This window comes from Cloeon dipterum, chromosome 2, assembly GCF_949628265.1.
Source record: "Cloeon dipterum chromosome 2, ieCloDipt1.1, whole genome shotgun sequence".
In the NCBI taxonomy this organism is placed as follows: domain Eukaryota; kingdom Metazoa; phylum Arthropoda; class Insecta; order Ephemeroptera; family Baetidae; genus Cloeon; species Cloeon dipterum.
The window spans coordinates 5,882,995-5,894,798 of record NC_088787.1 but is presented as its reverse complement, the minus strand read 5'-3'; the positions used below and the strand labels follow the sequence as shown (position 1 = coordinate 5,894,798).

Here is an 11,804-nt window from a genome sequence, read left to right as displayed (position 1 = left end):
TTCCTTTCGAAAATGATGTTTTTTTTATTTTAAATTTCCAGAATATCAATCAAAATGACTTCAAGCTCCTTTCCATGCGCAAAAGAAATCATTTTCGTTCTTTTAGAGAGAAAATTTAAAAAAAAACTGATCTAACTGCGCATTCTTGATGAAAAATCTGTACAATTCATGCATAAAAGGCGCCAAACCCAAAAAATTCTCATATATTCGGTTACACTCGCTTTCCCGCTTCCCGCACGCAGCCTTAGTACCGCAATCACCCGCTTGGCGCTGGTGCCAGTGCTGGCGAATTCTCATTGTCAGGATTGTCAGTCTCCCTCTCCCGTCAGCTGTTGTTTGTAAACTTTAATTCGGCGGCGGCAGCGTGTGTGTAAATGCGCAATTTGAAACTTAAAAGTCTTGGATTTTCAAGTTAAATCGATCAGCTGTTGTTGGGAAAGATGCTGTCAGTCGAACGGAGTAATGAGCCAACGCAGCGACAGGCGCTGTACAAAACAAAAGGCACTTTTCGCAGCCAGGAAGAGAAGCGAAAGCATTTTCTCGAGGAGCAGAAAAGGTATTTTTTCCCTTTATTTTTATAATTACGACTAAATTTTCGGATGATTTAGGAAACGAAATGTGAATTTCGACGCTGGCAGGAACTTTGAGGAAATTCCCGAGCAAAGGCATGAAGATGCTCATCTCTCGGTTTGTATTTTTAGCAAGGAAGAATGAAAATAAATTTTAATTTTTTGGTCATGATTTATTTAGGGGAACCTTTCCAAGAAGAAGTTCGGCAAGATGCTGATGCAGTCTGAATGGATGGAAGAGGTGCCGGGAGATTTGATGGAAAAATGGTACCTCGTCCCTTGTCCCGTCGGCAAACGATGTATTGTCATTTCGGAAACGGTACACAAACTAAAAAATTCAACTATTTTAAAGCTAGTAATATTTCGGAAAATAAAAATCATATCTTGATGGTATTTAATTTTTGCAGAAAATCTGCCGGGGGTTCTCGTTGAGCGGAAAATTTCTCTTCCAAACCAAAGCCCTGCTGAAGGAAGGCAAAGTGGGCAGAACCGTCCTCGACTGCATCTATAACAGAGAGACAAGCACCATTTTCATTTTAGACGTGATTCTATGGGCTGGCTACTCCATGGTCAATTGCGAGGTATAAATAATATTGGTTTTTGTATAAAAGAAATCTACAAAAACACGAAATATTGAGTTAAAATTAAAAGTCGGCTTAAAAATTATGCGGAAACTGCTCGATTTTTTATATATTTAATTTAAAGTGGGGTTATTCAACTGCTGAGGCCTGAAAAAGGGGGCGTTACCCGTTTACTTAATTTAAAAATGTCCCAGAAAATCAGACGGGCCGAAACTTCTAATCGAGTTGGGATATCATCTCTAAATCTTAATATCCAACCTAAATTTTGATACTGAACAAGTTTTATACTTACAAAAAAGCCGCAGGTCAAAGTCTAAGGTCACCTTTCGCGACCTTTTTCAGGAAATCTGTTTTTTCAGGGTGATGACCATCTTTGATTTGTATGGGGTACAGAAACAAAATGTAGCCCGTAAAATTCTGCATAAGTACACCAAATTTCATAATGATAATCGCAATACATTTGGCGCAATTCGAATTTGAAATCCAGCTCGTGACCCTGACCCTGAAATCTTAAATATTAATATTGTTCGTGAAATCAAAATTCTCGTGTCCAATTTACTCAGTAGACACTCATCAGACAGTTAAATTTCAAATTCAACATTCAGGGTCCTACCCTGACCTGACCCTGACATTTAAAACATTCATAAAGTCGAAGAAATTAAATTTTCTTGTTTAATTTAGTTTGTACACAAATAAAAACAAAATTTAACCTTCATGGTCCGACCCTGACCTGACCCTGAAGGTCAAAACAAGGTAAAATGTTCTAAAATATCGTGTTTGGTGACATTTTTTAGGTTTTCGACCCTGCAGAGATCAAATTTCCCATTTAAACAACAATATTTTTACTCTATAAATTTCAGACTGAGTTTCGGTTTTACTGGCTGAAGTCGAAATTCGAAGAAACCCCGGAATTGCTCGAGAGGCCCAACGCCTACAAATTCCATCCTTTGCCCCACGCCCTTGCCACTGACACAGAGACTGCCCTGGAGAGCCTGGATTTCACGGAAAAACTGGACGGCGTGCTCTTCTACCACAAGGAGGCGCATTACACAGCCGGCGTGACTCCGTTGGTCGTCTGGCTGCTCCCGTTCATGATTGCCGAGGTGCTGGGCATCTCCGTGAATGAGGAAATGGCCCAACAGCCAGAAAGCTATCCAGGGCATTTGGAGTACATCGCCGAGTACAAAAAGAAGCAAAAGGAAAAGCGAAGACGGGGCAGAAAATCGGTCGAAATGGACACCTCTGGCAGCGGTCACGACGAGTCCAGCATTTTTGAAGAGAGCGGAGAGCCGGTGCAGGAAGAGGACGAGCTCGAATTGGGATAGTCTTTTTCAGACTTGTGATACCACAATTTTCTTTTAAATTTAGAGATAATATCTGAACTGGTCAATGTGTAAGAAAAGTAAATAATACTACTTCATCTGTCAAGTAATCGTGAATTATAAAGTGCAACAAATTTTAAATGACCTGTGTGAATAAAATTATGAAAATGAGAAAATAATAAAAACCTTTCATTATTTTATCAACTTTCACTCATTTTTTGTTGCAAAAATTTCCAAAAAAGACAGTTAGTCGCATGCAACCGACCCTTAAACCTAAACTTATAACCTAAGTATATAACCTAATTAAACCTAATTTTATTATTGTCATGTTGCCAGACCAACTGCCAACTGCATGAGCAAACAAATACTACATACATATTCGTGTGTATCAACGTTAGGGGTTCACTCGCTTGCCTAATTTAGAACCGATGCTCTGTTTGGTTATATTTATTTCTTGACTTGAAAAGTTGTGGCAAATCAGTGATTTTCCGCCAAAATTTAATTTTTTCATATTAAAGAAATCAAGATTTTTCATGTTTAGATCCATTCCGAATTTTTTTATTTAAAACCAAAAAAAAAAAATAAATGCACAGCGCAGGTTAAGCAACGTACGTTGTAAGCAGTAAAAGTTCTTCGATGGGTGATCCCCTGGAAAAACTGTAAAAACAATCTTTTTCTTGTTTCTTTGTGAGTTTATTAAAATGGAAAACATCTTGAGGACTGCTGCCAATGGAATCTTCGATTGAAAATCTTTGAAAATTGAAATCAATCGTCATTGTTTGCTTGAAAGTTACTTTACTTGTGTCATTTTGTCTTAAATCTAATTTAGTAGCTCTAAAAGTACGTTCCATACCGGCCTTAAATTTTATTTTTTAATGTATATAACAATCAACTTAAACTCAATTTTTTGCAAAACTTTCCAAAAAAGCAGTTAGTCGCATGCAACCGACAACCGACCCTTAAACCTAGCTTATAACCTAAGTCTATAACCTAATTAAACCTAATTAAACCTAATTTTTCAATTGTCATGTTGCCAGACCAACTGCCTGCTCATTTGATATTCTTGTTGTATATGATATGAAATAATTCGTGGATGTATCAATACGTTCGCTCGCTTGCCTCATTTAGAACCGAAGAGTCTTTTTAATTCTATTTATTTCTTGATTTCGCAATTTCCAACGAATCAGTTATTTTCCAACCTAGTTAAATTTTTTAAGATAATGAAATCAAGAATTTTTACGTTTGAATCAAGACCGAATTTTATTTCAAGTTTCATTCACAGTTGATTGTTAAAAATTTGAGCATGGGTTAGATCGTGGCGCCTTTCCGCCGGCCACCTCTGTCCTAGTAACTAGTTTGCATTTTAACCTGTATATCGCCAGGTGGCAGTGCAAAGGTGAACAACCAGGCTGGCACCAAGCAGGCTCATTAATTGTATCATTCCAAATTTTTATAACTTCAAGAAATAGTTGAAATAACAATATTTTTAATTTTTGTTGAAATATAAATTTTTTAAACATTATGCGAGTAAAATTTAAAAGTGGAATCTCCAGATGATCGGACCGCAAAAAATTTCCGGTTCACTCAACCACAAAACAACCTTGTTGGTTATTTTCACATTTTGTCAAATAACATGATAATTATTATCATGCGGTGACAATTTCACTGTATAAAAGAGGACTGCCATCCGATTTCCACAAACTGAAACCATGAAATTCGTTCTGGTCTGCTTTGTTGGTGAGTATTCTCCAGTTTCTCAACTGAAAATGGATTAAAATATTCTAAATTTATATTATTTTCATTGATGAATTTACCGTAATTTACTGTCGCTCAATTATTTAGGATCCTCATCACTAAAATATTAAATTTAATAAACCTAAAAAATTTTTGTTTCTCGAAATATATATTTTAAACGATTTAAATAATTACAAAATTTTATTTAGGACCCGAAAAACACTTCAGCTTGACAGTAATTAATAAATAATGCAAGCTTACCTAACCACGATACAGCAATTAAATTGTGTTTTTGCAATTGGCGATTACAAATATTGTCGAATCGATTTTCAGCTTGCATGGTGCTGGTCGGAGCGACGGCCAAAGGTATTTCCGGAGACTGCCCCGTGGCCTGCCCTGCTAATTACGCACCAGTTTGCGGCAAGAACAGCAAGGGAGTGACGCGCACCTTTTCCAACGCGTGCGAAATGTTCTTTGAAAACTGCACATATGGTATGATTTGGCAGAAAATTTGTGAAATTCCTTTTCAGCTTTACTGAAAATGCAAAATATTGAGAAAATCGACGACTATCCAAGCATTTTTTCTCCCTACTGTAAAATTGCGATTAATTTCATAATTTAGGGAGCTATTCCTAAAAATTCTCGCACTGTTGGATACATCGGACATCGGAATCAAGCGAAAAGATCGAGAAATTTATTTTCTTATCAAATTATTTTTTCAGATTTCGTCAAGCAGAAAAATGGCGCCTGTTAAAAACACACATCTTGAAGTTCCGGACGAGGATTACTATAATTGCATATTTATTTTGGCGTGTGATTAATTCAATAAAGAGATATATACAGTTTTTCCCAGCTGGTTTTTTGTGCGAAAAAACTAGTGGTGCATTTTTGCACATTGCAAAATTGGCGAGCCCTGAAAACTCGAGTTGTAAATTTCCTTGCTCAAAAAACTTGTTGATTTTGCCCTTCTTTGCTCTTTTATAATAATTCCTTTATTGTCCTGCTCTTTCCTTTCTTCTCCCACTCCTCTCTCGCCATTCGACACTTTTACTTCGAGTTGTATAAAAATTAATTCGCATTTGATTACGTTACGAAAAATCTTCATTTCTTTATTATGAAAAAATTGGATTTTGTTGGAAAATTACTGATATGCCGGAACTTTTCGAATCAAGAATTAAATATAATCAAACAGAGCATTGGTTCTAAATGAAGCAAGCGTGTCAAAGGAAATATGTATGTGCAAGTTCATCTGTAAGCTATTTAACAAATCTTGTTGGGCTGTTGGTCTGGCAACATGACTAAAAAAACGGTTAATAATGGTTTAACTGTGTGATATTAGGTTTAAGGATCGAGTTGCATATTGATCCAACAGCTTTTTTACTGTAAAAAGTTTAAGCAGGTAATTTTATTATGGAGGTGCAGAAGTATGTATGGCGTCAGCTGGGATACAGCGGCCAAAAAAATGGAGTACAGAACAAGGTTCGCCAGTTTAGCAGTGCGCAAAAATGCACAACTGGTTTTTTGCGCAAGAAAAACAGCTGGAAAATTACGATGAGATTTAATATTTTTACTGAATTTTAAAAATACACATATTTTTGGTCATCCGTCATGAGATCGAACTTTTGATATTCCATAAGAATGCATGATTTCGGAAAAATGCGAAAATCGCAGAAAAACCAGTGGGGGTTCCGGAAAAATTAGGGTTTTTACGAACCCTCTTAAAAAGCATATCTCCAAAATAGTTTAATTAAGTGTAATGGTTAAGGAAAAACAATCTCCCTATCGCCATTGTTTGCTTCAAAGTTATACTTTACTTTTGTCATTTTATCTTAAAAAAAGAAATTAAATCTAATCTAAGTAGCTAAAAGTACTCGATTTTCCATACCGGCTTGAAAATTGTTATTTTTTACTATTTATAACGAGATTAACTTTCATTCATTTTTTTTGCAAAACTTTCCAAAAAAGCAGTTAGTCGCATGCAACCGACAACCGACCCTTAAACCTAGCTTATAACCTAAGTCTATAACCTAATTAAACCTAATTAAACCTAATTTTTCAATTGTCATGTTGCCAGACCAACTGCCTGCGCATTTTACGTATATGTATATGATAAGAAATAATTCGTTCGTGTATCAAACGTTCGCTCGCTTGCCTAATTTAGAACCGAAGAGTCTTTTTAATTCTATTTATTTCTTGATTTCGCAATTTCCATCGAATCAGTTATTTTCCAACCTAGTTAATTTTTTTTAAGATAAAGAAATCAAGAATTTTTATGTTTGAATCAAGACCGAATTTTATTTCAAGTTTCATTCACAGTTGATTGTTAAAAATTTGAGCACGGGCTAGATTGTGGCGCCTTTCCGCCGGCCACCACTGTCCTAGTAACTATTTTGCATTTTAACCTGTATATCGCCAGGTGGCAGTGCAACCTTCACAACCAGGGCTCGCACTCAAGCAGTCACGGCAAAATGTTCTCCATCCGGCCGGGATGAGATTTCGGGCGAGAAAATTCTATAAAAAAAACTATTTCTTATCAGACCTACCCGCACTACGTACGGGGTTAAAATTTAGCTAACTAGGATGTATAATAAATGTAAATGTTCAAAATTGATAATTTCAGATGTTCAAATTATATATGGTTTGTGACTTTCCACAGGTTTCGGTTTTTGCCACTTATTTCCAAATTTAACCCTAAAAAATTGAAATATTTTGCGCCAAAAATGGCACAAATTTTGGAACATTACGACGAGAGGTAATATTTTTGGTCATTTGGTGAAACCATTGGCTATTATACTGAATTTCAAAAATACCCACTTTGGTCATCCATCATGAGAATTTTTGATATTCCATACAGAAGAATGCATGTATTGTGTTTCGGAAAAAGGGCAAAATCGCAGAAAACCCAGTTTTTTGCAATGCAGTGGGGGGTTTTCCGGAAAATGTGGGTTTTTGCGAACTCTGGTAAAGATGCATGTCTCCAAAAAAGTTCATTGAATTAAGAAATCGTTACGGAAAAAACTGTGTAATCCATTTAACACTTTTTAAACATAAAAACGATAGAAACGGGAAAAAGAGATTATAACGACGCGTGTACAACATGCAGTGTTCCCAGGCGGTCACCCATCAAAGTACCGACCGCACTCAACGGTATGACGTATCTTTGTGGAACCGAGGTGAACCAAGCTGAAGTCACTGGCGTGAAGGGGGCGTGGTTCTTGTTTATGTTCATCTGCCGCACACGGTCCGGAAAGCCGAGGAAACCCTTCAAATCTGTAGAAATAAGAGGAAAAGCGTCGCTTAGCGTGTGTTTTTGACGATCAGAGAGGTATTTTTAAACAATCTTAATGATTTCTCTCCTCCAACGTCCAAATTACATGAATTTCAGCCTAAATTCGCTCCATGCGATGGCGGCACAGCGAAACCTGCCCCAAAGCAAAGAGGCCCTTCTGAAGTCCTACAACACCAGGCTCAAGGACGACGTCAAATCGATGCTCGAGAATTTCGAAGGTATCATAATTATATAAATGCGCTCGCAATAACGGTTTTTTATTAACTATTTTTTACGCTCAATAGAAATGGTGAAGCTGGCGAAAGGCGACAGTGAAGCCCAGAATTCGCAGCAGCTCTCCAGGATTACGCAGTGCGAGCAGGAGCACTACGAAATGCACGTTCGTGCCGCTAATATCGTAATAAAATTGCAATAACGTTTAAATAAAGGTTCTATTCGTGAATTTTTTAATTCAGGTGAGAGCCGGCGAGAGTCTGATGAAGCTGATTTCCGACATTAAACAGTACCTGATCCTGAACGACTTCCCGTCGGTCAACGAAGCCATCGCCAGCAACTCCAAGCTGTTCAGGACGAAGCAGGTCGAGTGCGACCAAAAGCTGATGACTCTGAGAGACGACATGGCTGCCGATTTGTACGATTTGGAGGAGGAGTATTACACGTCACTTTGTAAATAATTTCCGGAGGTTTATTAATTGAAATATTAAACATTTGTACTCATATATAACAAAAACGTGTAAATAGTTTTATTAAACTAAAGAATATCTAGGTATATAATGGAATTTATAATTTCCTTCTAATTATTTGCTGCTGTCCTATTGCGAACGGCAGCAAGCAAGTCTTCGTTTTTCCTGCACTCGATCGTGAGTCTTTTGATTGCGTTGATGTAGCTGCGCTCCTTCTCCACCAGACTGAGCAGCGAGTGGCTCAGCCGGTCCCGCTTGGATTTTTCCTCGTTGTGCTTAGCCTCGATCTAAATTTCAACATCAATTTTTCTTTGAGAATTTATCAAAAAATAAATTAATAATGTTCACCTTTGATTTGTTCTGCCGCACTCGCTCGACAATCAACTTGAACTGTTCGTTGAACTGCTCCTTGCCCGCTGAACTCATCATCGCCCTGATAGAAAAATGTTTGTTTTAAATTTTGAAAGATGTGTTTTAAACAGTGCGAATCAATTCCGGAAGATCAAATTTTAATTGGAAGCCTTTTGACAATTTTGGTTTCACGCACATTAAAAATTCGGCCAAAAATCTAGTATTTTTTAATACCAAAAACCCCTGCGCCAAAATTCGATTTGGCTGCATTCCTTAATTCAACCCGTGGGAATCGATTGACACCTTAAAAAATTCTAGGCCTACATAAACGTTGCAGAAATTAAATGCCTGGAAAATGGAAATTAAAACCAGGCAATTTTTTCCAGGCACAATTTGGCTTTTTTTAAATCGGTTAGAATTCATGGCTAAAATAGGCTGATTAAGATCTTATTATTGATTTTAAATTTGTTATTTTAAAAATAAAGTCTTGAAATTTTAAAATTCAAGGTGGAGACGGGTTTTAAACTGGATTTCTTTAATTCCCTAATTTTAGCCAGCTAAAAACTGGAGTAAAAACAACTTTGGCATAATTATTTTTGAAAAAACCGGCATTTTCTGAACAAAAGATTTTGAAGTTCAAATAAAACGTTATTTAAAAAAATTCAGCTGTGTTAATGAAGCACATAAAATCAAAAAATCACACATATTAAATTCTTACTCATTGTAGCTCTCCTGGATGGAGTTGAGAAGGTCGAGTTCCTTTTTCAGGAAGGAGTGCGTGTCGTGCAAGGTATTGTACAGGGTGTAGTATTGCTTCGTCTCCTTGTGTTTGTCAGCAACTGAACAAATTAAAATTATTAATTAAAAATTCTGCACCTCCCAGCCTTTTCTTACCTTGAGTGTAGAGTTCCAGGAATCGCTTTTGGTACTGGGCCAGCTCGGCCCTGCCAGGCACCTCGTCGATTTGCCGCAGCATCGAGGCGATGTTGCGGTTCAGTTTTCCGTAGTAAATGCGCAGCGCTGCCAACTCCTTGGCCTGCTCGCCTTCTCTTTCTGAAGGAACCGTCTCCTTTCTTTCTCTGGGATCGCTTTGCACTTCACTGCACATTGAAACAATAATTTTATTAGATTGGAAATTGAATGAAAAACGGACAGAAAAAAATTAGGAACATTCTTGGTTTTATTTAATAAAAATGGAGGAAAGTTTTACCGATTCCACCAAACTTTGGAAACCAATTTTCAAATTTTTCCAGCCCTTAGAAAAATTAAAAGATTTTTTCGTTTTTTTCTTTGTGTAGATTTTTTTTTAATTCAACCGCTTATCAAATCGTTGACTATGACCCCTCATCAGACAGGTCTTTGCTTGGACTTTTACTTGGGATGCCCTAACGACCTTTTTCAGGGTATCCAGACCTGAGATCTGCTCCTAGACCGGTTTTAAATAGTTTAATCAGAAATATCGAACAAATTTGGTGATTCTCGGCAACCAATTTTCATCCTTGCCTATCACTGCTCTTCCTCGGGTCGCGCGACCTTTCAACAGGCCGACTGCTCTGTTACGATTAAGCCCCAGTCGCTTATACTTGAGCAATTTATTTAATTTAATTTTACCGGTTATGTTAAAAAATAATTTAAAATTATGGAAAATGACCTGAGTTTATTCTGGAGCACTTCCAGATCCTTATGGCATTGCTGTTTGAAGGCAACCTCGTCCTGCTTGAGGCTCTCCAGCTTCTCCACTTTGTCAATCAGTTTATCGACAATACTAAATTCAAAATCATAAGCTTGGATTAAAATAAAATGAGCAACAAACTCTTTGTTTGTGGTGCTGTAGAGCGTGGAGAGCCGCTCCCCCTCTTCGTCAAGCTTCTGTTGAGATTCAACGAGAGAACTAACTTTGCTCTCTGCCTCAGCAAGTTTCTGCAGCGTCTGTGATTTCTCTTCCTGGCACTTTGCAAGAGAGGCGACTAGAGCTTCTCTCTGGCTCTCCAACAGATATTTCCGTCTCAAGCCACTACTCGGAGAGCTCTAAAATAAATAATTAATATTTCTATTGGGTGAAATCCCCTTTTGGCTTGCCTCGACCTTTCCTTCGACCTTTTTTTCCTCAACATTTTTCAGAAAGCTCTCCACAGCCATGGCAGTCAGTTTCGTGGACTGTAATTAATTTAAATTCTAACAAAATTGTGATTAAAATAAATAGCAGACTCAGACCTCTGCATCCTCTGCAATTGACATCGCCTCCATCAGCTCTTCGACCTTTCTCTGAATAAAAATATTATTTAATAAACAGCAATTTTATAATTTAAACACCAAAGGTACCTGCTCGTCTTTCTCTTGAACTTCGCCTAGCCCTAATTGTAAGGAGCGCCCGCTATACTCAAAAAGAGTGGTTTCGATGCTGGCCATCTCGTCAGCAGGCGGTTTTCCTTGCCTTTTAAATTTTCTGACCACTCCGTACGAGTGCTACAAAATCATGAAATCAATACTAATTAAAATCCGACTATTTTCCTCCTACAATCGCGTCCAGGACGTGCTTTTCCTTCTCAACGTCCACTCTGAGCGGCGCTGTGAACATTCTGTCCAGTTTGCTGACGGCAAGACTTCTGATCTGAGCTCCTCTTCTGCTCCTTGTCTCCAATGATTTCTTCACGAGCCACTGAAAATCGAAATAAATCTGTCTTTGGAACATAAAATTATACGGGAGAAATCTTTACCCTGATGGCAGAAAAAATATTTTTGAAATCCAACCCTTGGATTTGATGGGGCTCAATGCGGTAAGGGCATTCCATCTGACCCAACACTGCGACGATTTTCTCAGTCAAGGCTCTGAAATAAAAATTACAAACTGGCACCTTAAATAAATAAAATCTCACATTCTCTGGCCGATTGTGAGATTTTCTTGGAAAAGCAGATCCACGTCCACATCAAAATTGCAATTGACAATGCACCAGACCATCCCTCCGACAACCTGACAAATCATTGAGTTAAATTATTAAAAAAATTCCCTGAGACAAACCTTGTCAAAAACTGGCAGTGTTTTTATTCGTGCTCGGAAATATCCTGCAGCAACCAGCAGATCTGTAATTTCCTGTATTTGCTGCTGGACATCTTCATTCACAGACATTTCGAACGATTTTACGGGCTAAACGGGTTTCAGCGACCCTGCCTTGATTAATTTGTCAGATTTGTATACATTTGTAGTTCTCAGAATCGACTAATGCAGTACAGAGCGCTAGTATCGGAAGAATTTAAAATCCACAGCTGCTGTTAAT

General features: G+C 37.6%; 3 protein-coding genes across 3 annotated transcripts; 2 read left to right on the top strand and 1 right to left on the bottom strand.

Annotated features, from left to right (window-relative positions):
• The first annotated feature begins 328 nt into the window (after positions 1-328).
• Positions 329-2,653, top strand: Snup (snurportin-1). Its single transcript, XM_065480002.1, has 5 exons — positions 329-556; positions 609-687; positions 751-888; positions 977-1,150; positions 2,011-2,653. The coding sequence occupies exons 1-5, from the start codon at positions 441-443 to the stop codon at positions 2,473-2,475; spliced, it is 972 nt and encodes a 323-aa protein (XP_065336074.1). The 5' UTR covers positions 329-440; the 3' UTR covers positions 2,476-2,653.
• Positions 2,654-7,376: 4,723 nt separating this feature from the next.
• Positions 7,377-8,225, top strand: MED22 (Mediator complex subunit 22). The gene is made up of 4 exons (XM_065481324.1): positions 7,377-7,531; positions 7,592-7,713; positions 7,780-7,892; positions 7,951-8,225. Exons 2-4 carry the CDS (start codon positions 7,611-7,613, stop codon positions 8,167-8,169), a joined length of 435 nt encoding a protein of 144 aa, XP_065337396.1. The 5' UTR covers positions 7,377-7,531; positions 7,592-7,610; the 3' UTR covers positions 8,170-8,225.
• fidipidine lies at positions 8,210-11,778 on the bottom strand. The gene is made up of 13 exons (XM_065481323.1): positions 11,549-11,778; positions 11,406-11,500; positions 11,247-11,358; positions 11,048-11,188; positions 10,852-10,995; positions 10,744-10,794; positions 10,609-10,686; positions 10,343-10,557; positions 10,181-10,294; positions 9,424-9,629; positions 9,248-9,368; positions 8,527-8,611; positions 8,210-8,465 (listed from the first exon to the last, which is right to left on the bottom strand). The coding sequence occupies exons 1-13, from the start codon at positions 11,654-11,656 to the stop codon at positions 8,289-8,291; spliced, it is 1,647 nt and encodes a 548-aa protein (XP_065337395.1). The 5' UTR covers positions 11,657-11,778; the 3' UTR covers positions 8,210-8,288.
• Between the last annotated feature and the right edge of the window lie 26 nt (positions 11,779-11,804).

Coding starts and splice junctions, on each gene's coding strand:
- MED22 (XM_065481324.1), top strand. CDS start 7,611: ATGGCGGCACAGCGAAACCTGCCCCAAAGCAAAGAGGCCCTTCTGAAG. Junction 7,714..7,779: donor GATGCTCGAGAATTTCGAAG/GTATCATAATTA, acceptor TACGCTCAATAG/AAATGGTGAAGCTGGCGAAA. Junction 7,893..7,950: donor ACGTTCGTGCCGCTAATATC/GTAATAAAATTG, acceptor TTTTTAATTCAG/GTGAGAGCCGGCGAGAGTCT.
- Snup (XM_065480002.1), top strand. CDS start 441: ATGCTGTCAGTCGAACGGAGTAATGAGCCAACGCAGCGACAGGCGCTG. Junction 688..750: donor ATGAAGATGCTCATCTCTCG/GTTTGTATTTTT, acceptor TGATTTATTTAG/GGGAACCTTTCCAAGAAGAA. Junction 889..976: donor GTATTGTCATTTCGGAAACG/GTACACAAACTA, acceptor TAATTTTTGCAG/AAAATCTGCCGGGGGTTCTC.
- fidipidine (XM_065481323.1), bottom strand. CDS start 11,656: ATGTCTGTGAATGAAGATGTCCAGCAGCAAATACAGGAAATTACAGAT. Junction 11,501..11,548: donor CACTGCCAGTTTTTGACAAG/GTTTGTCTCAGG, acceptor ATGATTTGTCAG/GTTGTCGGAGGGATGGTCTG. Junction 11,359..11,405: donor CTCACAATCGGCCAGAGAAT/GTGAGATTTTAT, acceptor TTTTTATTTCAG/AGCCTTGACTGAGAAAATCG.